The sequence below is a fragment of the Phytophthora parasitica genome (genome assembly GCF_000247585.1).
Source record: "Phytophthora parasitica INRA-310 unplaced genomic scaffold supercont2.7, whole genome shotgun sequence".
Lineage (NCBI taxonomy): Eukaryota > Oomycota > Peronosporomycetes > Peronosporales > Peronosporaceae > Phytophthora > Phytophthora nicotianae.
The window spans coordinates 851,415-873,194 of NW_008648993.1; the positions used below are offsets into that span (position 1 = coordinate 851,415).

The 21,780-nt window shown below is 49.9% G+C and overlaps 9 protein-coding genes across 12 annotated transcripts; 4 read left to right on the forward strand and 5 right to left on the reverse strand.

Moving 5' to 3' along the window:
• The first annotated feature begins 1,100 nt into the window (after window positions 1–1,100).
• Window positions 1,101–2,558, forward strand: PPTG_05287 (hypothetical protein). Its single transcript, XM_008898803.1, has one exon. It carries the CDS (start codon window positions 1,420–1,422, stop codon window positions 2,434–2,436), a length of 1,017 nt encoding a protein of 338 aa, XP_008897051.1. The 5' UTR covers window positions 1,101–1,419; the 3' UTR covers window positions 2,437–2,558.
• PPTG_05288 (hypothetical protein) lies at window positions 2,546–5,587 on the reverse strand. Its single transcript, XM_008898804.1, has one exon. It carries the CDS (start codon window positions 5,555–5,557, stop codon window positions 3,002–3,004), a length of 2,556 nt encoding a protein of 851 aa, XP_008897052.1. The 5' UTR covers window positions 5,558–5,587; the 3' UTR covers window positions 2,546–3,001.
• Window positions 5,588–5,637: 50 nt separating this feature from the next.
• Window positions 5,638–10,651, reverse strand: PPTG_05289 (hypothetical protein). The gene has a single exon (XM_008898805.1). The coding sequence runs from the start codon at window positions 10,608–10,610 to the stop codon at window positions 5,904–5,906; it is 4,707 nt and encodes a 1,568-aa protein (XP_008897053.1). The 5' UTR covers window positions 10,611–10,651; the 3' UTR covers window positions 5,638–5,903.
• Window positions 10,652–10,740: 89 nt separating this feature from the next.
• On the forward strand, window positions 10,741–13,882 carry PPTG_05290 (hypothetical protein). Of its 4 annotated transcripts, none has more exons than XM_008898806.1 (7): window positions 10,741–11,202; window positions 11,269–11,318; window positions 11,384–11,498; window positions 11,570–11,669; window positions 11,746–11,835; window positions 11,923–12,020; window positions 12,093–13,882. In XM_008898806.1, the coding sequence occupies exons 1-6, from the start codon at window positions 10,746–10,748 to the stop codon at window positions 11,990–11,992; spliced, it is 882 nt and encodes a 293-aa protein (XP_008897054.1). In that variant the 5' UTR covers window positions 10,741–10,745; the 3' UTR covers window positions 11,993–12,020; window positions 12,093–13,882. The 4 variants fall into 4 exon arrangements, with proteins under 4 accessions (XP_008897054.1, XP_008897055.1, XP_008897056.1 ...); XM_008898807.1 differs by having other exon boundaries at window positions 11,923–11,995; window positions 12,073–13,882; XM_008898808.1 differs by lacking the exon at window positions 12,093–13,882 and having other exon boundaries at window positions 11,923–12,070.
• Window positions 12,183–13,119, reverse strand: PPTG_21660 (hypothetical protein; the record flags this gene model as incomplete). Its single annotated transcript, XM_008899292.1, has 2 exons — window positions 12,183–12,230; window positions 12,307–13,119. The coding sequence occupies 2 exons, from the start codon at window positions 13,117–13,119 to the stop codon at window positions 12,183–12,185; spliced, it is 861 nt and encodes a 286-aa protein (XP_008897540.1).
• On the reverse strand, window positions 13,773–13,865 carry PPTG_21661 (hypothetical protein; the record flags this gene model as incomplete). Its single annotated transcript, XM_008899293.1, has 1 exon — window positions 13,773–13,865. One exon carries the CDS (start codon window positions 13,863–13,865, stop codon window positions 13,773–13,775), a length of 93 nt encoding a protein of 30 aa, XP_008897541.1.
• A 420-nt stretch (window positions 13,883–14,302) lies between the features above and the next one.
• PPTG_05292 (hypothetical protein) lies at window positions 14,303–16,161 on the reverse strand. Its single transcript, XM_008898810.1, has one exon. It carries the CDS (start codon window positions 16,087–16,089, stop codon window positions 14,539–14,541), a length of 1,551 nt encoding a protein of 516 aa, XP_008897058.1. The 5' UTR covers window positions 16,090–16,161; the 3' UTR covers window positions 14,303–14,538.
• Window positions 16,162–17,485: 1,324 nt separating this feature from the next.
• Window positions 17,486–19,096, forward strand: PPTG_05293 (hypothetical protein). The gene has a single exon (XM_008898811.1). It carries the CDS (start codon window positions 17,577–17,579, stop codon window positions 18,771–18,773), a length of 1,197 nt encoding a protein of 398 aa, XP_008897059.1. The 5' UTR covers window positions 17,486–17,576; the 3' UTR covers window positions 18,774–19,096.
• Window positions 19,097–20,803: 1,707 nt separating this feature from the next.
• PPTG_05294 (hypothetical protein) lies at window positions 20,804–21,646 on the forward strand (the record flags this gene model as incomplete). The annotated part of the gene is made up of 2 exons (XM_008898812.1): window positions 20,804–20,932; window positions 20,995–21,646. 2 exons carry the CDS (start codon window positions 20,804–20,806, stop codon window positions 21,592–21,594), a joined length of 729 nt encoding a protein of 242 aa, XP_008897060.1. The 3' UTR covers window positions 21,595–21,646.
• Window positions 21,647–21,780: the final 134 nt, after the last annotated feature.

Consider the following 21,780-nt stretch of genomic DNA (forward strand, 5'->3'; position numbering starts at 1 on the left):
TGTAATGGTACCGTATCATGATGTTTACAGCTGTATTATCAGTGCACAGCGTGACAACCGGACCCGTCCACACACTGAGCTCCGGACCGGTCCGGAGCTCGGTGTGTGGGCGAGAGCTAATGCCGCCCTGCGCCACATGGCAACAACGCGGCAGTCTCCGAAAACGTGTTTCAAGCAAAAAGCAATCACTCGAGTTCGATATCCAGGTACTTATTATTATTTTCTCGCCTTAAGCTATTTTCTTTTTCTCGTTCATGGGCACTTCGACATGGCGAGAAATGGGCAGTCCATTCACTTGAAAATCGGGGATTTGCATCCTATTTTGGCTCGGTATGAATGGGTTTACTGCGTAATGTTTACTAGCGCCTAATTACCCAAGTACTTCCAAGTAATTGTCTGCTGGTGCGCTGTACCTACAGTCCGCTCCTCCTTGTCGCTGACGGGTGCGGCTTATCTGACTTTAAGTTGCTCCAATGACGCTGCGAGTGAAGAGAAGGATAGTAAATTGCACAGTTCTGCTAATTCACTACGGGATGTTGATAGCAAAATCATCACAACTGTGTATGCAGCAGATTCTGCGGTTTTGCAGTAGTAGATGCGTTTTCGCAGAGGGGAGCGGGGGAATTTATTTGACAATTCTGAAATAAGTTTTCCCAAAGTGTATGCCATGTAACATTAACTTACAGATACATTTTACAGCAAAATCTGTTTATTCATTTATTTTAGTATCGTGTACCATCATCAAGCCCAACATGGTTGATTTCAATGTTACGTTAATTAACGCACCCAGTCTGCCTCCTGGATTCCAGGAAACACGGTTTTGTTTCTAGCACGGCGGCGCAGTGACAAGCCTCACCACAAGGAGGCGCAGATACAGTACACCACCAAACAATCACTGGGGTGATTAGTCGCTCAGTGAACAGTACACCGTAAACCAATTCAAGGTTTTTTTTATACATAATGATACCGATCCAAAGCAGTCAAAGCAGGATGCTTGCATTGGAAAAAAAAATGCATGCATGCTTTCTTTTAAAAGAGAATTTACCACCTATTTCTCTTTATGTTTACAGAACGATAAAACAATGCCAGCGTATCGAACTCGGCGCTTGTTTTTGTTGTTGGGATCCAGAGCATCTCCAGTCTCCCTTGACGCAGGGCGGCATTAACTCTCGCCCACACACCGAGCTCCGGACCGGTCCGGAGCTCAGTGTGTGGACGGGTCCGGTTGTCACGCTGTGCACTGATAATACAGCTGTAAACATCATGATACGGTACCATTACAGATCATGAACTTGGGACTACTTACCACTGGTTTCCAGTCTGGTAGTAATCCTTTGTGCTTAACCAGTCCGTTGACATTTTCTTGGACAGGCAACTCACTTTCCATTTTTCTCCGGCCCACACAAGTCTCAAGAGCCAATGCAGTTTCTCGCTCCTCTCGTCGCTCTTGCCTGCCTCATCGCTGGTGCTGAAGGTGCTTGCACCGGGCCGAACGCCCGCACTACTCCCCCTCCTGGTGCCATTGTCGTTGACATCACGGGTTCCTACAGGGGAAGTTTCAAGACCGTGTCGGCAGGGGTAGCCAAGTTGTCCACCGCGACGGGAGATAGCACGCTCTTCTTGATGCCAGGCATCTATAAAGAGAAGGTCACGGTCCCGCCGCTCAAGGGCAAGCTGGTTATACAAGGCTACACGTGCGACACGACTTCGTACTCTGCGAATCAGGTCACTATCACCCGTGCCATGGCACAAAAGGATGTCCCCGCCAGCATCACCAAAAATCGCAACGACTACACGGCCACGGTGTTGCTCAAGTCGAGCAACGTGAAAGTATACAATCTCAACGTTGCAAACACGGCCGGGAACGTTGGTCAGGCCATTGCACTGAAGGTTGACGGTGCTAATTACGGACTATACGCTTGCAAACTCATGGGCTACCAGGACACTTTGTACGCGAACAAAGGCCCTGCGCTCTTCGCCAAGTCATACATTAACGGTGCCATCGACTTCGTATTTGGTCTGTACGCGAAGACCTGGTTTGAGTCCTGCCACATCGAGTCTATTGGTAATGGATGCATCACTGCCAACGGCCGCACCGATAACTCAAACCCGTCCGAGTACGTCTTCAACAACGCTCGTGTCTTCGGTTCCAAACCGGGGCAAGCCTTTCTTGGTCGTCCGTGGCGGCCGTACGCCCGCGTTGTTTTCCAGAACAGTGATCTCAGTGATGTTGTTAACCCCGCAGGATGGCAGAAGTGGAACGGTGACAACAACACGGGTAACGTCTACTTCAAGGAGTTCAACAACAGAGGAGCTGGAGCTGCGACCAACAAGCGTGTACCTTTCAGCGGAAAGCTGCAGAAACCAGTGGCCATCGCGGAAATCCTTGGCCAGGGTTACGAGTCCGCCTGGTGGGTGGACAAGTCATTCATGTAAACTGGTTGAAGTACTTTCGCTGCGGAGATTCTTTTGACCTGAAAAAAATACATGTACACCGTTCACTAACAAAAATCACCAAATACACCACAACAAATCAAAGTTCTCAGTAAGTTACGAAGTATTTGTTGGCTTTCCCTTTTCATCATTTATAGTCATAAAACACTTTAACATTGTCCCTATCCTAAATCTTCAAATTGGTGATAGCTTGGACAAGCAAGTTAGGTACATGTACATATACCGTGAACATATTCTTACAGCGCCGTTAATGTCGCCTGTATTTGGCCCAATATCGATAGTATAGGGTTTATCACATTCCACACTACTTGTTTGGTTTTTCAGTGCTTTGCTGAAGAATATTTTTATTCGAAACAGTGAGGAATATTTGGCAACTCTAACTGAAGTCGATTATATTCCTCCACCCTCGTCAGTTTTGGCCAGGTTAAAGCCCGATCAAATCGCTCGGTTACCCCAATAATGGCAACCAAACCCAAACAAAGCAATACGATCGGAAAGGGTCGTTGTTTGACTTGTTAACGATGCCTCACTTCTCTGGACTCTGCATCTAGGCATCAGTGCGTCGGAACAGGTACAGGTATCCGGCGCCAAGAGGTGGTTCCTCCGACACGGCCACCTTGTCATCATTAAAGATAATCCAGCGACCATCCTTCTTCATGTGGCACACGTAGTGTCCCGAGTTGGTGTTCTTGCCCACGTGGCTAACAAAACCCACAAGCGAGTAGTCTCCAGTGTTCTCGCTATCCAACCGCTTCACAGAGGACCCTAAATCACCACTTGGCACCGCTGATTCGCTCTCACATTGAGTCACAGCGCCGTCCAGATCGTCCATGTGACTAAACAACCACTCAGCAGCGCGGTCGGGGTTGTTGTCTGTCTGCTTGAGTGCACACTTGGCATGAGGCTCGGCGAAGCCCATAGCCATCAGATTAGACACGTGCTCCATGTTGACAGAGTCTTCGGCGTTGGTAGCAGCCCCAGCCGGAGCAGGAGGGTCGTTAAAGTCCGGGTCCTCCATGTGGCTAAAGATCCACTCCATCGCTGCTTCAGCATTCGAGTTGCCAGTCGCGATGGCTGCACGTTTGCATCCATTCTCGGAGAAACCCATCGACACTAACTGAGCCACAAGGGCTTCGTCGGCGTCTGTCGTAGCACTAGCACTGCTTTCAGTCGTTCCACCAGCAGTAGACGCTTCGGGTAGTTCCTCTTCGCCATCAACAAGACCCTTGGACACGAACCGGCTCAGAGAGAATTTTTCTGGCACCTTCACTTCAACCTCCAGTTTCTTAGGAGTCCAGTCTTCAGCCACGTAAAAGCGTCTCATCTGCACGAGCAAATAACGCGGGAAGGAGCGGAAACGAACGGTCTTCTGCGCTTGACCCTTTTTCCCGGTAGCTGGTGACAAGAAGTCCTCAATGACTTCAGGTGCCAGCGTCTTTTCAATACACGCTTCAAAGGGAACATTAGGCACGACACGTTCTTCTTCAGTTTTGTCAGCCTTCTCGCTGTCACCAAGACGCTGACGTTTTTGTTCAAGGACCTGGTAAGCGCTAACTTGAGTGGCATTGGTCGCTGCTTCGAGAGGAATCTGCAATTGAAGAAGCATGTCGTCTCGCGATACATACTTCACCTTGTTGGAAGCCATGCACTGCACACGGTCTTCCAGCTTGAACTTGAACAAATTCGCAGTCGGCAGATCTGCACTCGTCGCACTGTCTCCAGGAAGAAGAGGTCCCATGCGACTCGCACCAACACGCTCAGCACGAGTCATGAAATCCAGCAGATACTGGAGATATTCCACTGCATCTTGCTGCTGTCCAGTAGAGAAATCGGGATGACCTTTTCCAACAAGACCACGGAAGGTGATCGGTCGCAAGTCCACATTATGGAATTCATCCTCTTCAACCTCTTTACCATCGTCCTTCGGCGATAAGAACTGCTTCTTGTATCGATCCGTCAACGTCGCACACGCCAGTTTAGCAAACTGAGCAGCGAAGTCGTCCACCGGTAAATTATCTGCAGTGGAGAAAATCTTCTCTGACATCTTAAAATACCGTTCCTGCACTTCAGGTAGCGCCAATAACAGCTGCAGCACCGAGTTCATGTAGCAGCTATTGCCCAGATTCTTGAACCCCATATATCCAGCTCCAGAAACCGGTACCAATTTCTTGCCTGCCTCAGTAACTGCATCAAACTCGTAGGACAAATTTAGTCCCACTTGCAGCTCGTTCATGGACTTGTCGGTCTTTTTCAAGTTGTTGACATTGATACCAAAGTGCTCCAAATGTTTCGGTAACAATGGATTCTTAACCATATCATCTTCGTCCGGTGCGTAGCTGTACACGTCTCCTCCTTCGGCTGTAATTGTGCCCAATTTCACCGACAATGGGTAAATTCCTCCCGTCTCACTGTAATGGGTCAACGCTGCTCCACAGCCTCCAGATCCATCCCAGTTCTGACGACCGCAACCAATGTAGCCATCTGACAAGTTTAGCCACAGATTCTCCTGCTTATCACAGTTTGGAGCTTGGCATTTCCAGGCCGAAGGGTTTGACGCAATGTGCGGCGGGTTCGGGACTTGAACCAGGTGCTCGGCGTACTTGGTAGGCTTGAGTTCTTCCTGCCAAGACGCCACTTCTTCAGTGACGGTGTTCCCTGCGTGGTTGAGTACAGCTTCAGCTGCTTCTTTCAGCTTTGAGGGGAGACTGGGAGAGTCTAGAGCTTCCCGGGCGAGTTCCTGCTGGCCAGGACCCAGTACAACAATGGTAACAGTTTTTTCAACATCGTATTTGTCTTCTGCGGACGCGGCGAAGCCCCCAGCGCCACCAATAGCAAGCTTTGTGGGGGTTTCTTTGGCGCTTGAAGAGGATGAAGCCTTAAGCTTGCGTGTGTGCTTCTGATGCAGATAAACGGCCGGCGTTTCGATGCGATCATAGACGAGATACGGCGCGCCGTACGAGAGGAAGGAGCGCAGATTCGTGTAGAGACCCGAGGGAGAGAGAGCGGAGTCAAAGGAGAAGACGCATTCGTCACGGTACACGCGGTCCGAGGCACGCGCCACGCGCACCAGCGAAGCTGCGGATTCTAGAGGAGCTTCCGTCATTTTGTTCTTCGTTTATGAAGGAGAAGATACGTTTGGGACTAATTTTTCCCAAAATTTCAAAAAACAATTTGTGAAAAGGTCAGTGGCTACATTTCTAGATGGTCATTTTCCAATAATTGGACAAAATTTCGATATCGAAGTCAATAAGTAGCTTTGATTTGAACAAGATAACAGCCCCGAGCACTGGAAAAAGGAACGCGTCGTGTGAAAGCCAAAGCTACCTGTTCAACCGAATGCGGCAATGCTGTTCGCAATGAAATGATCTTCAAATTTACTTTTTTCCGCACTACAGCATCTGGTTGTGTTTCGGTCACGTTTGCTTGTTCTCGCATAAATGTCGGCTCATTTACGTCAGCATGGCTGTTGTTGCAGCAGTGGGCGTGGTTGGAGTCATACCGCCTTCCGCATTGAGCACCGCCATCTCGTCCTGGGCGCGACGAAGCACCTTTTGAGCGTTCGCTGTGATGACCGACTTGGTCGGGTCGCCGTTGAAGATGCGCGAGTTGTTGACGATCAGCTCCAGGTCCTTGACAAATTCGCGCATCGAGTCGTACTCCTTCGCCTCGATCTTGCGACGAACAGTGCTCAGATCCATCGGCTGCTTCACAATCTGGTAGTAGTTTGGAACTGTGCTGGCATCCACCGGCAAGCGGAAGAGTTCGCTCTCTGGCATTTCGAGCAGCCGCTGTACAACCACTTCAAGAGCATTATTGACGTACTCCACGGGCATACGCGAGCGACTCTGCTTGATAGCGCCCTTCGCATAGGGCCTCTTGTACAGCTCTGCCTGCTCGCGCACCTCCAGTTCCCGCTTGCGTTTTTTTTCTGCGTGGTGTTTGCGTGCATCTTCACGCAGCTCCGCGAGGTTCACCGTGATCTTGGTACTCGAGTCACCACCACTGATAATCGACGGAGACTTCTTCACCTTAAGCTTCAATGGTTCCGCAAGCATAGCATTCGCTTGCTTCTCAGAGAAAGACCCCGACTTCTTTGAGCGAGCTTCATCAGCCATGTACAGTGGACAGCTGCGGTTGGTGCGCATGTGTCCAACCTGCAGACACTGCGTACAGCGAATAACTCCTTTGCCACTACCATCATCAGCTTCGTCGCCGTCAGCACCATCAGCAGATTCGCCCTTTTTCAGCATTTCTTGATAACCTTTATTCTGCGCTTCGGTCTTGGCTAGTTGCTTGAGTTCTTCTTGCAGCTGCTTGCGTCTCTTAGCCTTGTCCAGCAAACTCCCATCATCCTCTAATGCTAGCATACGCTTACGCTTACGAAGCTGGTTGCGCTCATCAGATTTCTGTTGACGGTCCTTGCGCTGCTGCATCGCGCGGAATCGAGCTACCTGCTTATCATCGACAATGAATTGGATGCGGACGGTCTCGCTGCCGTCCTCTTCAATGGTCCGCACGACACGCTTGAGCACTTTCCGACCTGGAAACTTCTTTGATACACTGGGTGGCTCCGACGGGACTGGTGTGCGACTCCCATGCGTTGGTGAAGATACTCGCGATAGCTGGCCGGTGGGCGTTGCCAGCGCAGATGACACTGTCGAACCACCACGAGACATCATATTTGATCGTGCTCCGAAGCCTGATACTGAAGAAACGCCACTGGCACCAGTGCCACCTTCTCTAATTCCACTCGCGCGCAGCTGGTTACGCAGGCCGTTTGTATCCACATCAGGACGACGCACAGCGCTCGTCGGTTTGGCGCTCGCACTGGGTCCAGCATCTTCGTTCATTTCCTCCATAAGGCGACGCAGCTCCACAGCGTCTTCCCGCTCTGCAAGCACCTCTTTCGAGCGGTTAAGACCTCCACCACCACTGCGGAACAGATTCTTCGGGCCACGTTTTGTGTCTGTGCCTCCCAAGATATCAGCCTCGACATCAGCACCCAACTCATCCAGTTCGTCATCACCATCTGATTCCTCATCTGATGAGAACGTCGTCTTCGTTGAGCTCAGCACATCCATTTGACGCTCATAGATCACGTCACACTTCTTGCGATACTCTTGTTGCTGAGCTGAAAGAGACTTACGCGCACCACGAGCGAACTTGCTCAAACTACCAGCCACACCGTGGGCTGTTGCACGACTACTAAGTTCACGCACCATATGAATTCGATCCCAACGGCGAAGTTTCTTGATATCCGCGTCAGCCAGACCCAGATTGCGCAGCACATCACCGGCCTCCTTCATTTTCAGCTTACGCAAATCGGCCGTCGTACCAGTGACGGCAGCCACAGCCTTTTGCACAGCAGCAGTCTCTGCGCTAATCTTGCTCTCCGCTGTCGGGGCAGCATCTTCCTCGCCGTCTTTCTTCTTGGCACGGGACTGAGGCACACGGACGAAACTAAAACCTTCACCACGACCAGTGGGGTCACCAATGCCACCAAGTTGCAGCATGCCAGAGCCTTTACCCTGCAGGTGGCATTCCACGTAGTTGTTCGTCAAATTCCATGGCGTAAGCTGCAGCTGCTCGTTAATATAACGAGCGACTTGAATATCTTTCTCGAGCTTGCGCACCACAGGGTCCTTCTTCCAAAGTTCGGCCTGCGCCTTCTCTCGTGCCCGTCTCTCGAGATTGGCAGGCACAAGACGGGTCGACAATGCATTCTTGCGCAGTTCAAGACGCCGGATCAAATGGTTGATGGCTCCATTCACGCCAGAAGGTGTGAAGAGCTTGGTCAGTCCAATATCAAGCAGCCGTCTGTGGCCAGACATCATGCTCTCGTAAAGACACACACTCTCAGGTGGAATGCTTGCACGGATCTCTTCCTCGCTTTGCAATTGCGAAGCCGGTTTCTTCTTCCACCAACCTGAATCATTACCACCACGCTCGAAGGTAGCTACCTCCTTCATACGCTTACGGATAGCAGTGCCCGACTGATTCGGGAATGCACGCGCAATATCCTCGATCTTGAGTCGTTCTCCATCGCTCGCTTTCTTGAACAGACGAAGAATGTGAAACGACATGTACGGGCGGATAAACTCGTTCGCACTACGAGAGTTCGGTGCTGGGACTTCGATTTGAGGTTCAATTTGGCCTGCGACAAAGACCTCAGGCAACTCCATAATGTACACCGTTGTCTTTGGCACTCCAAGGCCGCCCGATTTGTCTGCTGCAGCTCCCTTCTTACCCTTTGTGATAGAGCGACACATCAGAAAAATATCCGAGTTGTTGCGCTCACGCGCATCCGGACTTGCGGCAAATGGGACCGTCGGCTTGTGCGGGAAAATTGGCACCTTGTACAGCTTCGAGTTAAGTGACGTCACCACTCGACCCGGGGGAATATCACCGACGAATGGAGACTCATCGTGATCGCCAAGCGTAATGACTTGGCCCATCTTCATATCTGGTGGTTTCGGGCGTGTCTTCCTAGCCTTCTTTTTACCCAAAATTCCCAATCCAGCCGAAGTATCCTCTGGTGGCCGCCAGTAGTGAAGGATACGGGACGCCATGCCTGGATTTGACAACATCGGTGGGTGCTGCTCTGTGTACTCAATGAGAATCAACTTGCCGCCAGCAGTCGGATTCAAGTCGGAGCTCTTCTTAATCTGTGTAACCATGGCACTTTCTTCCTGCGGGGCCAACTTCGCGGCGCCCGGAGGTGGTGGCAAGAACTCGAGCCGTTCGTTAATTTTGAACTTGCCGCGTGGTCGGTGGAAGTCTCGCAGTTTGGTCTTGGGGAGCTCCGGCTTCGTGAGCGAAAGCTTCATAGCTGGTAGTGAATGGTGCACATAACCAATGTTCTTCACCACACGCGTGTCCTTCGATTTTTTGCCGCTACCTTCAGTACCCAGTCGGCCTTCAGCAGTCTCCTCACCAAACTCAAGGTTGCCCATTACCTCGTCGATACGCTGTTTCTTCTCAATGCGCTGCTTGTCCAGCTGTGCCAGGCGCTGCTCAGCAGCTCCCAGCTTCCGTTCAGGAATACGCAACGTTGGACGCACGTCCTCCATCTCCGGGACAGAGTAGATAAGCGACGCATCGTTATCATCCAGCACTAGCTTACTCTCGGGCATGTCCTGCGTCGATTTCCATCCAATTGCAGCCACCCATGAGTCATCCTGTAGCTCCTTATTCAGCGGACAGGGGAGCGCCTGCGGCTCATTTTCCTCAGCCTTCTCTTCTTGTTTCTTCTCCTTTGATGAATCTTCCAGCTCCCAACGGTAATTACGTGGCTTGGTCATGTCAAAGTTCTCTCCACTAAACGTCGACACAGCAGTCTCCTGTCCTCTCGCCGCACGTAGCTCCTTGTACGTCTGCAGTCCACCATCACTCTTCTCTGTTCCTTTTCCACGGCTATTTCCTTGTGTTGTGGTTTTCGCCTCCTGCACCAGTGTGACTCCTCCGACCGAGTCTTCCACTTCGACACTTCCTTCATCTTCTTTTTCTCCTTTAGCATCGGCATTAAAATCGATACCCCAGATAATATTCTCCTCCCATCGAAGCTGCTGAACCTTGTGGTATTGTGCGTCATTTTCCTCATCCGAGTCCGTGAATCCGCCGGGTCTTCCGCCAGTTGCCGCCATGAGGACGAACGGCGTGGCGGACGACGCCAGAAAGCGACGCATGGGCTTTCCCTTGGCTTCTGCCGCTCTAGGTGGATGGGTCTGTAATGTCTGCTCTTTTCCTGCTGCGTTCTCAGCACCTCCAGCCTCCTGCGTCGTCAGTAGCTGTTGTAGCTGGTCAGGGGCGAATCTCAGCGCAGTAATGTCCGCTACCGAGCTCTGAGATTGCTGTTGCACCCTGTGCTCGGATGTGACCTCCTCTAGTTCCTTTCCCAATGTATGTAGCGTCGCAAACACCTCCGAGTCGCGCGAAGATCGCTGGTACAGGGCAGCGAAGTCGACAGGCTCTGCGCGCGCCTTGTTTTGCAGCGAGCACGTGTCCGCAGGGGACGTGGAGGATGCCAACGGCTTGCTAAAAGAAGTGGCTTCGCACAGATCCGATGCGGTCACGCCAGCGGCCCCTGTGGGGCTCTGTAGAGCACTCTCCAGCGGCGTGGAAGCCAACATCACCCCTTCTTGTTGGGTAGGCGCCATATTGCCAACTGGCTGAAAGAAGGGTCAGCCGAGATGTCGCGCGAAGGCGAATGTCGCTTGAAGGAGTGATGGTCGTTTAGAAATTTGTGTCGTTTCAAATTTTGATTCATGGCTACATTTGCCGTTTTTGTGTCAATGCAGCGGTTCAAGCTTGATGAGACCGCGCTTGACCTGTTCGCACGGAGGCCAACACGCAGCTTCTCGACGGGTCTGAGCTTTATTGACGCGGCTTCAACAGGAAGAGATGGAGGAGAAGATGGTTACCGACCGCGACAAGTTGTAGAGCTCTGTGGGGCGAGCGACACCCCCAAGACTCGAGTGCTTGAGCACATTATTGCCGCTTTCCTCACTAAAAGCGCTGCAACGAGCGACCAGCCACCGAAAGAGCGCGTTTTCGTCTTCGATCATGAAGGTGAAGTGTCTGTAACGCGGTTGGCGAATCTAGTGGCCTATAAATTGGCCGGTAGCAAGCGGGAGGATGCAGTGGAGGAGACACTGGCACGAGTGCAGACCTGCTATTGCCGAGACTCGTTCCAGTGGCTGGCAACGCTTAACCACATCCACTTCAAATTATTAGAGGCAGCACCTGCACGTGAGTTGCAGTAAGATTGATGGTTGGAGGAGGGTTTCTAATGTTTTGGCGGTGGACTTGCAACAGCTTTGATGCTGGTATTCAACTGTGTGGGGTCCTTCCATGCTATTGACAAGGTATGTAAAAAAAAATGATTGCAATCCAATAGACTGTAAATGCCTGACGAAGCTCATCGTTGCAGATGGCAGCGAGGAGTGTGGGGGCTGGACTGGCGCTGTCGGAGCAAGTATTTATTTTTTTGAAACAATTTATCCGGCATCACTCGCCGATTATTTTTGCAGCGAAAGAGACAGCCAGTACGTGCTAACAATGTTTAAGTAGATACGCAGACTGCGTTACTATACTGAATGCGGTCGTTGTGATAAAGAGAGCTCGAGGTCGCCGTGGGAACATGCAGAGTACTTGCCTTCGTCGTGGACTAGCCACGTCTCCAAGCGAATTTTGCTTCGAATTCCTCCACCGCCAAGGTGCTCTCGCGAAAGTTACAACTATGGTATTTCAACTACCAAACCTATACTGACTCGAATTGTTTTTACCCGATAGTCACAAATTAGAGAGGAAAACCGACTTTGACACCGGAAATATCGAAATGTGCACTCAATTTGAGGCCAAGTGTATCGTCGCTGGAGAGAGGTGGGCTTTCCATTTATCTCTATCATACCAGCAAACGTACTGGGTATATCTAAAGCAAAACTGACTTTCTACTTTGATCACTCTCAGCCGAGTGTTTGCGTGCCAAGTAGATGGAGACTTGATTTTCTCAAAAGTACTCTCACCGCACATGAAATGATTGGTAACTGTTTGACGCGATATTCAGTGTGGGTGATTGCAACTCTTGCTTACGAGTGACGCGTGATAACTTACTGTTAGATGATTCCTGCTCTCAACAGGCTGTAGCTGAGGAGCCCCCGGTAACTTAAGCGGATGTTGGTTTATTGCTTCCCACGCAGGTAAAACTTGACGAGAAACCTGCTCATCATTTACAGCTCGAACCTTGATCTTTGCTGGTGTCGGTCCTGGAGTAACCTCTGAGGAACAGCATACTCGTTCTCTAAAGCGTCTGAAGACCCCATAGCAATCCTGTGTCTGGGTTCTTCGGGCAACCTCATCCCCAAGGACGTTGCCAGCAGAGCCACCCAGTGCGTGATCAAATAAACTCACGACACCCGAACACAGACGCTCCGGACATGGCTCCACTCTCTTATTCGCCACTGTCCCTAGAACGACTAGATTGTCTTGTGGAATGGCAATCCAGTGCAGTTGCGTGTGCACAAAACACTCGTAACCATCAGGATCAACCGCTTTCAAGACACCCAGCGCTTTCAACACACTTGGTTTGTAGTACAGCTCCTCGTTCTCCCAAATGTACCCACTCAGCAGAATCAGCTTACTCCGTGCCCCCAGTGCAGCATCCACCGAGCAAGTGTTCGTTAAGACACGCAGAGTACCGAATTGTAGCTTCACGAACACTATGGCTCCGATGGCTCTGGTAGCGACGATAATACCCAGACAACCCAACGCAAGTACAATATGACCAACAAGTCCCATCACGTAATGAGAGATCATCTCTGCTGCTGGCTCAGTATCTCGTAAATGCGATCGGCTCAAGGACGTCAGATAGTGCTGCAATACTCCTGCTGTTATCAATTCGCCAATGAGAACTGTCTCGTAGTTAAAGAGCAGCCGTTTAGCTTGACAGCGCATCTTCTCGCTCATCCAGTTCATCGTCTCCACCATTTCAAACAACATGGACATGACACCAGACAAGTTGTATCCAAGTGATATGGACTGGATTCGTCCCAATAAGCCTTCTTGTGTGCTCAAGAGGAAGAAATCACTCATGACACCTTGATCGATGAGAAGAAAGAGCAGCAGTAGCCGATGGAAATTCCTGGCTCCGTGTGCAGATAACCGCATGCTTTCTTGGACGTAGACTACGGCTTCTTGTATACGGATGGACTCGACAATGCAGTCGCAACGCCTTGCAAATATTTTACATGATACGAAGCTTCTTCGGAGCGTTACACATCGAACGAGGATGAAGGCAGTGCCAGTGAGGATATACCAGTACGATTTTCTGTATCCATGTTCTCCCCTGTCGTAGGCGAGATTGCTACCGTTGGTATCGTACGTTCCGACTGCGCTTACTCGTAGGTATGTTGTGTTATCTAGTGAACAAAATGTCCCCGATGCCGCGGCGTAGATGGAATAGTACCCAATGCTACCATGGTAGAAATTGCCCTCGAGTGGAAAACTGTGGTCTGCACAGCTGGATGACGATGTATCGTGCGGCATGACAGTATGGTTCATCATAACATAATTTCCATGAGCGTTGTACTGTGGCACAGTAAAATGACAACGAACTCCATTTTTGATACGGTAGTAGTGAGTTGGACATGCATTCCACCGAGCACCAGCAATCACCATCACAGTCGCTGGACAAAGATTGAGCAGATCTGTTGTTTCTTGTACTGCATCGGCAGGTGTGATCAAGTTTTCTGAGATTTTGTGCGGTGTCACGAACTTGGCGAAACCTCGCAGCTGAAGGAAGAACGGCCCTGCTCCAACAGCTATCCAAACAACCATGACAACTCGTATCGCTGGCATGTGAAGAGCACGAGTTCTCCGTGCTCTCGGTTGCCCTGATGCATGTCTGACACCATGGACTTCAGAGCTGGTCATCTCAAACGCGTGTCTGTCTCCAGTATTGGAGACTATTCATGGCCTCTGAATCGTGGAGCCTATTAAAGCACATTTATAACCTAAGAAAATAATCAATAATATAGCACGCTTTTCATGTTACTGTAGTACCAGTTAATGACGACAGCACGGCTAGAATCTTCTCGTGCAGAATGTGCTGCCGATGGACGACGAGGTGCGACGATCGGATCGGAAGTTACCCTTTCTTGTAGAAGATTACTGCGAAACCACAACGATCCCTTCAGGACCAAAGAAACATGCTAGTGGGGATTCAAGTATCAAACTTGCAGCGTCATTTTCCAATGCTGTGCGAATGTTTCAGGAAGAAAATGGATGGGTGTTTTTGGATTGCATTGGCTTGTGGGTACCTCGTCGACAAAGTTACACGAGTTCATTTGCAGGCAGTTTCATTCGATTCATGGTGTCGTCATGCCATTGCAGCAGAATTGCTTCAAGTATGGATTTTCAGTAGAGTTGATTTTAGACCACTACTCAAGAAAATGGCAGCAATCTAATGCGTGGATGGACTATTATAAGGTTTTGGAACTAATGGCGTGATACTTAGCTTCGATATTACTTCGATGTATGTACTTTAAAGTATACACACAATGCGGCAAAATATTTTGTGCGATTATTTTAGTAATCTGGTGGTGCAGGGTTATCACTCTTCTCTCGGCGCCACGGTCGTTTTTTGAAAACAATGTCCTCCATGAAGTCGCGGCATGTGATTTGCTCAACTTTCGGTGCTTTCGGATTTAGACAAGCACTCGGTATGGCTCTCAGAAAATAAGGCATGGACATTCGTCTCTCGGCTTCTATTTCCACGCATATCGGTGGTACGCGATGCAAAGGCGCCGAGATGACTCCGTGTGTAAGCAATCCCAGCGTTTCTCCAGCAAAAACCGAAAAGTGGAGTGCAGTAGCATTCTCCTCCACATCCGCCCAATTCATTCGCTCCAGATTCCACATCTGTAACCCCGGGACAGTAGCTACAGGAGACACTGTAACTAGTCCAAGATCAGCATGCACTCCACATGAATAATCGTTCGGATCCACGTCGGCTGGGCTCTGTCCGTTTGCAGCCTTGTTACGGTAATTGTAAATGCGTAGCACCGATGCACCATACTGATAACTCTTATCTCTAGGACCGGTAAAGCCTTCCGTTGGGCGAGTTCGATCATCCAATAACTCATCAAATAACCAGCGCTCGTCAATATTGAAAATCTCACAGACAGATTTCATACAGTCACGCGAGATATCATCCAGCAACTCCAATAGCGTCAGCAACTCGTTTGCAAACTCCTTGTTCTCCTCGCTATCCTGGAAGTAAACAGGGGGCCACGGTGTGCCACTAGCCGCAATAGGGAGACGAAGTTGCATGTACTCTCGATTACGGTCCAAGCTAAAGCCCACACGCCGTCCACGCGACACGACCGGGTGCGAAGAATACAAACTGTCACTCGGGTTATCTTCAACGCTTTCCTTTTCTCCAGGCTTGCTCACATCCACATAGTCGATCCATCTCTTCTCCTTGGGCAACTCCAACTGCTCCACCAGCCACTTCCTCACACGTTCAAATGCCAATTGCGGGATTTTCGCCTGCTCCGGCGTCACTTCCAGTCTAGCAAAGCCAAAAGTTTGCAAATTTTGCACAAACCTACGTCTAGCTAAATTTCGCGCGATAGAGTTTGTCGTTTCCGCCAACGCAGCCGCGTTCACTGCGAAGAATGGCGACTCGTAGGCGTTCCCCATGGGCAGGGGTTGCTTTAATAGCCCCATGTGTCGGACAACCAAGGCGTAATGCAAAACTGGAATGCGAGTTTCGTCCGGGTTGGTGAATAGTCGGGCAGCCACAATATTGATCATTACCAGAGGATATGGAGGACTGTAGAGCTCATCTGCCTGTACGACAGCGAAGACACTGGATCCTTCGGGTAGTTGCAGCTTCTTTCTGAGCTCCACCTCCAAGTCCACGAGCGCGGTCCCTTGTGTACCAGATTGTGGACGGTCGTACAGAAGTGGCAGCTGGATCTGGTGCGTAAATACTTGAGATTCATAATAAAATGTGCACACGAGCGGAGGACGGCCGGTTAGGACGCTTAGCACGCCTTTCCTGATTGCACTTGGAGGGGGTCCTGGTACTGAAGGTTGGCCACTTGACTGCCGTTTGGTTGGAGAATTCCCCATCGTAGGGGCCTGGCACAAAAAAGATAACTGGTGACGGTCGGTGGTTCTGACTGTGACATGATCGGTGGTTGTAGGTTCACTTTTGCTAGAAAAAAGAAGAAATACTTCAACAAGCTAAATAATATTTTTTTACGCTGATTTTTTTTTTTACTAAACCGATCAAGTTACTAGTATTTTTTTTTCAACATGCCCTAACCTGTCTGTAATAGGCATGAAAGGGTGCGATGCTCACAACTTGTGAGTCACAAGATAAACTACCCACGTTTGCGTACAACTAGGGGCCACCAAGTTCGCTGCATAAACCATTTCGTTGAGCGGGCTAGTTGCAATCTCGATGAGAGCACATTTTGACTCCACCGTGCGTACAGCACACACCACGGGTTCAGGCGCATTTCGTACATCCTGGGAATAAGCAGAGGTTAGACCCACCGTGTGCACAACATAAACCACATAACTGAGTCTGTTTGATGCACCCTGACTGCGAACACATGTAAAATCCACCGTGCTCGCTGCAAAAGCCATGTAAGCGAGCTCTTTTGCCGCATTCAGGATAGGTACATTGTCTTCCGGATCCCCGGTTCCTTGTTGTGGTCTACCATTGTTCCCATCCTCGACGCCATTCCATCTTGGTCACCATTGCGATCGTTTACAATTGGCATTACGATACCTGGGAATTCAGCTGCTACGGCATCACTCACATTCGCATCTCTCGCGACAAGGCTCTTCGTTAGTGGAACATTGCGCGTTCTATGGTGAAGGTGTCGTCGGTGATAGTTCCTAATCGACCATAGCAGGTTTAATCTAGCAAAAGAAGCCATGTCTATAGCGTCGAGACGACGGCTTCGTCGACTTCAACTTGTTGATGATGTCCTAGTGAATCACTTAACGGTTACTTCAGGAACATACCAGCTGGTTCCGAAATTGACCAGTGGTTTAAAATGCTGACAAGATGACAGCGCTATGTGGCTCCCTGTAGCGAGTGATGAGAGACTCTTGCAGCCACATTAGATCCAAGTTCATGTGTGTGTGTGTGTGTATACGAGTTGAACACCTGGACGGAGGAGAGAGGCTCTCCGCTTGAAGTACCCTCGCCTTGTTAAGTCTCCACTTGAGGCGTCGTCGACGCCTTGTCGTCGTGCGTTGTGGTACATGTATGTTACGCCCGTCCTAGATCGAATCTCCGCGACCCTTTCCGAGTCTGCAGCGCTGCAAGTCTCACGCTCTAGATGTATGAGGGCGGAACATCCACCACCCACCACTTTATACTCCATCATGGATTCTGAAACACTTGTATTTCATCACCTTTATATCATCGCGAATCAGACTATTTGACTGGATACATCGTACAGCTCCCTCGTTGCCTGTTTCAATCTCTCTCCCATACAAAAAACAAGATGTTTTCGGTAAGCGTACACTTTTCCGTCCATAATTCCGTCACATCTCTAACCGACCCACGTGACAACAGGCCGCATTCCATCCAGCCCGAGATGCCGTCGAGCGTGCGTCCCCCGTGCCGTCCGAGCGAAGATGTGGCGGCCAACCAGGCCAACACACCGCCGCTGGAAGTCAAGAAGCTCTCGCCCGAGCCTGAACAGGAACAGGACCTCGAGATCCCCGGTACACCGCCGATGGACGCGCAGAGTCGCCGCGTCTGGGGGGACGACGCTCTGCCCGCCAACCCCAAGCTAACGGAGGCGCGGCGTCTCGTGGAGCAGGAGAAGTTGCAGTCTCCAGAGCGACGCGCGACGCGTCACGCCGCCGCAGTGGTGTTGCAGCGCCTCGTGCGCTGCTTCCTGGCACGTTGCAGCTTTGCCAAGCGCCTCAGCGCCGTGGGTCGCCCCGTGGAGCTGCAGATCACGCGGGTGCGCGGCTTGGAGATGCTCTGCGACTTCCGCAACGTGGTGTCGCTCTTCTGCAACGTACGCGTGCTCAAGAAACCCTTCGGGCCGTTCATGTTCCACTTCTCGTCGGACAAATGCACTAACGTGAACTTACCCACTTGGACAGACAAGTTCTTTGTGCCATTGATGTCCAGCAAATGCGACATTGTCACCACGTTGATCGGCGTCACGAATACGGGCAGATTGCGGTTTTTAGGGCAGGCTATTGTAGCGATGGAGCCTGGATGGGAACACACGAGGACGTTCAGTGCCCCACTGGCCAAGTGGAAATTCCCAGTGGAGGAGTCCATTGTAGGACTGCACCGCTTCGTACAGGGCACAGTGGAGCTTGAGATCACACCCATTTCGTCCCGGATGCCGTGCAAATCAGGTCAGTTTCTTATGGCGCCTCCCGTTCCGACAAGAGGGAGACGGTCGTTCTCCTTTTGGTCCAGACAAGTGTCAAGTAACGGATTGCTGGCTTCTCCAGCGCCACGGACGCCCAAGACGCCAGCGAGTGCCTCGCCGTCCAGGAAGACGATGGTGACGCGCTGGGGCGTGCTCACAGATACGACTTTCCACCTGTTCGACAACACGACTGCCAAGCTGCTCATTAGTTTGGATCTGGCGAAATTGCAGATTATCAAGTCCAACGCAGAGCCCAAGAGCGACCCGAGTCGCCTTTTCCCTGTGAAGTTGTATGCTAAGGGCACCATGTACGTGTTGTATGTGTCGAACTACTCACAGCAGCAGTCGTGGGAGTACAAGATCAACCTGCACCGCCGTGAACTGTTAATTCCGTAGATGAACATGTGGAGTAGTTGTCGTGGATGCATGGATTATTTGGGTTGTGTATTTAAGCGTAAAGACTTTTTTCAAGTGGTTTAATACGGACGTGCGCTTGGTCATTGAAGTACGCCAAATACTACATGTAGTACTAAGACTAACCTTAATACGTCTAGGTGGCAGAAGTTCGCAGAACGATGTACAACAACGCCTGAGCGTTTACATGTGTACGGCATGTTGAGAAAAAGAAGTACAGCAACAATAATCAACTGTCCTGGAATTGTCCTCGACCAGTGATATTATTCTACTAGGCAGGACACGTTCAACATACTCAACGGCCAAGAAAAAAAATGTGAAAGAACTTCGATTGCTTTACATATTTCAGTATTCATTTATCAATTGCTCCTTTCTTTTTTTACGAAGTTCCCTCCGCCCAATGTGCACCTAAGCTTATCGTGAAAAGCGCTTGTACACTGCTGCATGTACGATTTTATAAGTATTGGGACTATGGAGTGTATAAATGCGAATTTGTTCAGTGTCTGTTTGGTACTATCGCTCCACTGAATTTGTCGAGTGCCATAGTCTGCCGGTTTATCACACCTGACATGAGGTACCCTTCGGTTGACATGTGAGTTGAGTTGATTCATTTATCCAGAATGGTAGCCTACCATTGTTTACTCTTGCTCATTGCATTCATCGATTCGTTCCAGGTATTATTTTTCCATTGGCTCTTACATTCAACGAAGGTAACCTTCCTAATTGAAGCGAAGAATTCAAAAAGATCGCGCTGGAATAATGAGTTGGCGAGCATTCAAAGACAAGCACAATCAGACATTAGGCCGAACTGCTTCGTTTCGTGACTGATCATGGCGGGAATGAGTTTTAGCTGTAGACTGACTCTAGATAACAAGTGCTTTGAAAATAAGATTTGCTATCTCGTGTAAATTCTTGTTTCCCAGATTATCTGCAGATTCTCACTTTTTTTTTTAACCAAAGGGCCTGTTCAGCAAATTCGTTGTTTTGATCCGCAGGACCAAAACATTCAGCAAAGTTTTCAGCGGATATCGGGTTACATTTACAATAGCGTTACATATTAATAAACTTGTTAATGTAATCCGCTGTTCGCAGGGTTGCACAGTAAAAAGGTAGTAGAATAAAAATACAAAAAAAACTGATATATATGCAGCTATGAGTATATTGTAAGGCCATTGCGCTTATTATCCTTACTCCTCGTTGTATTCGCACTCTACATCCTCTGTGTCTGTCGTGTACTTTGGTTTGTGTTGGTGTGCGCCACATGGATGCTCGGGCATTTTTTTTTATGTGAAACTAATTGTTACGAAATGGAAACTATGGGTAATTTTCCCTTATATTTATGGGGCTTTCAGTCCTTTTCTTTTGTATCTTTGGCACGGACAACTGAGAGCTCGTGATGATATCATTTTAGATAATGATGTGCCTGATCAGGAGCAACAAACAACTACAAAGAAAACAAGGTCAACAACTGCTCCTCTCGAAGCTACCAGCACAAGCACTAGTCTCCTAAAACGTACTTTAGTAATGTTGTAGTGCTTGTCTTTTGAGGGAAAAAAAATTGAGATGATTTTGTCTTAACATGTAAATCTAAATCATTTGAGTTTGAATGTGTTGAGTTTAGACGGCTAACTACATCCGATACTGCGCTCTGCTGCAGCCTCGCGAACGGAACCCCCCCCCAGGCGATGTGTCCGCGGTTGCGTTTTAAACGCTTTAAGAAGCATCTGCACCCACTACATGCACTGAAGGACGACAAGCCAAGTGATTACGGTGATGAAAGATTTTTTTAATCACGAGTCATGACCGTATTGTATGCCAGCGTAATCACCACGATCACCATACTGGGACATGGTATCCGGCTTCGTTGGTGCTAACCATGGCAGCATGACTGCGGCAACTTCAATTCTGGTGACAGCGCGGCAAGCTCCATTACTCCAGAAGCGGTCGTTTCTTCAGTTTTGAATTTGCTTTCAATCTAAATCATCCCACCACCAATCCATTCCACCTCGATCATGACCACCAAGAAGACCGTTCTCATCACCGGAAGTACGCGTGGCATTGGCCTTGCACTTGCAACCCACTACACCAAGGCAGGCTGGAATATCATCGGTACTGCTCGTGCCAACAGCAACACTGACAAGGTGCGGTCCGACCACTAGACCACGCTTACTCTAACTTCACTGATTGTATTTATTGTCCACAGCTCGCTGCGCTTTCACCCTTCAAGATCGTTACCATTGACACAGCCGACGAGGCGTCTGTAGCGGAGGCAGCTCGTGAGCTCGACGGTATCGCTATCGACCTGCTCATCAACAACGCCGGCACAGGCTGGCTCACCGAGATTGTCGAACCTACGAAAGACATGTTTGTCAAGGTGTTCGAGGTGAACGTCGTGGGTCCGTTCCTCGTCACACGTGCGCTGCAGCCCAATCTGCAGCTCGCAGCGAAGAACCACGGCGCCGCCTCTGTCGTGCAAATTTCGTCTCTACTTGGTAGCATCAACAGTAACACTGATGGTGTGTTTGCCAGCACCTTCAAGGGGCAATACAGCTACAGCACGTCCAAGGCTGCGCTTAATATGATGACGCGCTCGCTGGCCATGGACCTGCGCGAAAGCAACATTGCTGTCGTCGCTCTTCACCCCGGATATGTGGATACCGAGCTTACGGGGAACCTTGGAGCACTCAAACCTGCGGACGTTGCGGCGTCCATTGCCAATGTTGTTGGCAACTTGTCCATCAAGGACACGGGCAAGTTTTTGAACGCAGACCCCACATACCCCGACTCGGAGCTTCCATGGTAAGTGGCAGGAGGTCGAAGGTGCAGAAAGATAAACTGCAACATGAATTCATCTGCTTCAGCCTTACGATTCACGTTTGCGCCGTCGTTGAGACATCTTCTAGCGCCAGAGCTCACTCGAAATACAAATCTCGTTTTCGATGAATGGAAAGCTCACGAAATTCGCGAATATTCGAGTCGAGTGTTAGAA

What these genes read in the sequence shown, in the direction of transcription:
- PPTG_05293 (XM_008898811.1), top strand. Translation starts at nt 17,577, where the DNA reads ATGCCGTCGAGCGTGCGTCCCCCGTGCCGTCCGAGCGAAGATGTGGCG.
- PPTG_05289 (XM_008898805.1), bottom strand. Translation starts at nt 10,610, where the DNA reads ATGGCGCCTACCCAACAAGAAGGGGTGATGTTGGCTTCCACGCCGCTG.
- PPTG_05290 (XM_008898806.1), top strand. Translation starts at nt 10,746, where the DNA reads ATGCAGCGGTTCAAGCTTGATGAGACCGCGCTTGACCTGTTCGCACGG. An exon ending in ATTAGAGGCAGCACCTGCAC is followed by an intron (nt 11,203 to 11,268) that starts GTGAGTTGCAGT and finishes GACTTGCAACAG; the next exon opens with CTTTGATGCTGGTATTCAAC. An exon ending in TGCAGCGAAAGAGACAGCCA is followed by an intron (nt 11,499 to 11,569) that starts GTACGTGCTAAC and finishes GTTGTGATAAAG; the next exon opens with AGAGCTCGAGGTCGCCGTGG.
- PPTG_05288 (XM_008898804.1), bottom strand. Translation starts at nt 5,557, where the DNA reads ATGACGGAAGCTCCTCTAGAATCCGCAGCTTCGCTGGTGCGCGTGGCG.
- PPTG_05287 (XM_008898803.1), top strand. Translation starts at nt 1,420, where the DNA reads ATGCAGTTTCTCGCTCCTCTCGTCGCTCTTGCCTGCCTCATCGCTGGT.
- PPTG_05292 (XM_008898810.1), bottom strand. Translation starts at nt 16,089, where the DNA reads ATGGGGAATTCTCCAACCAAACGGCAGTCAAGTGGCCAACCTTCAGTA.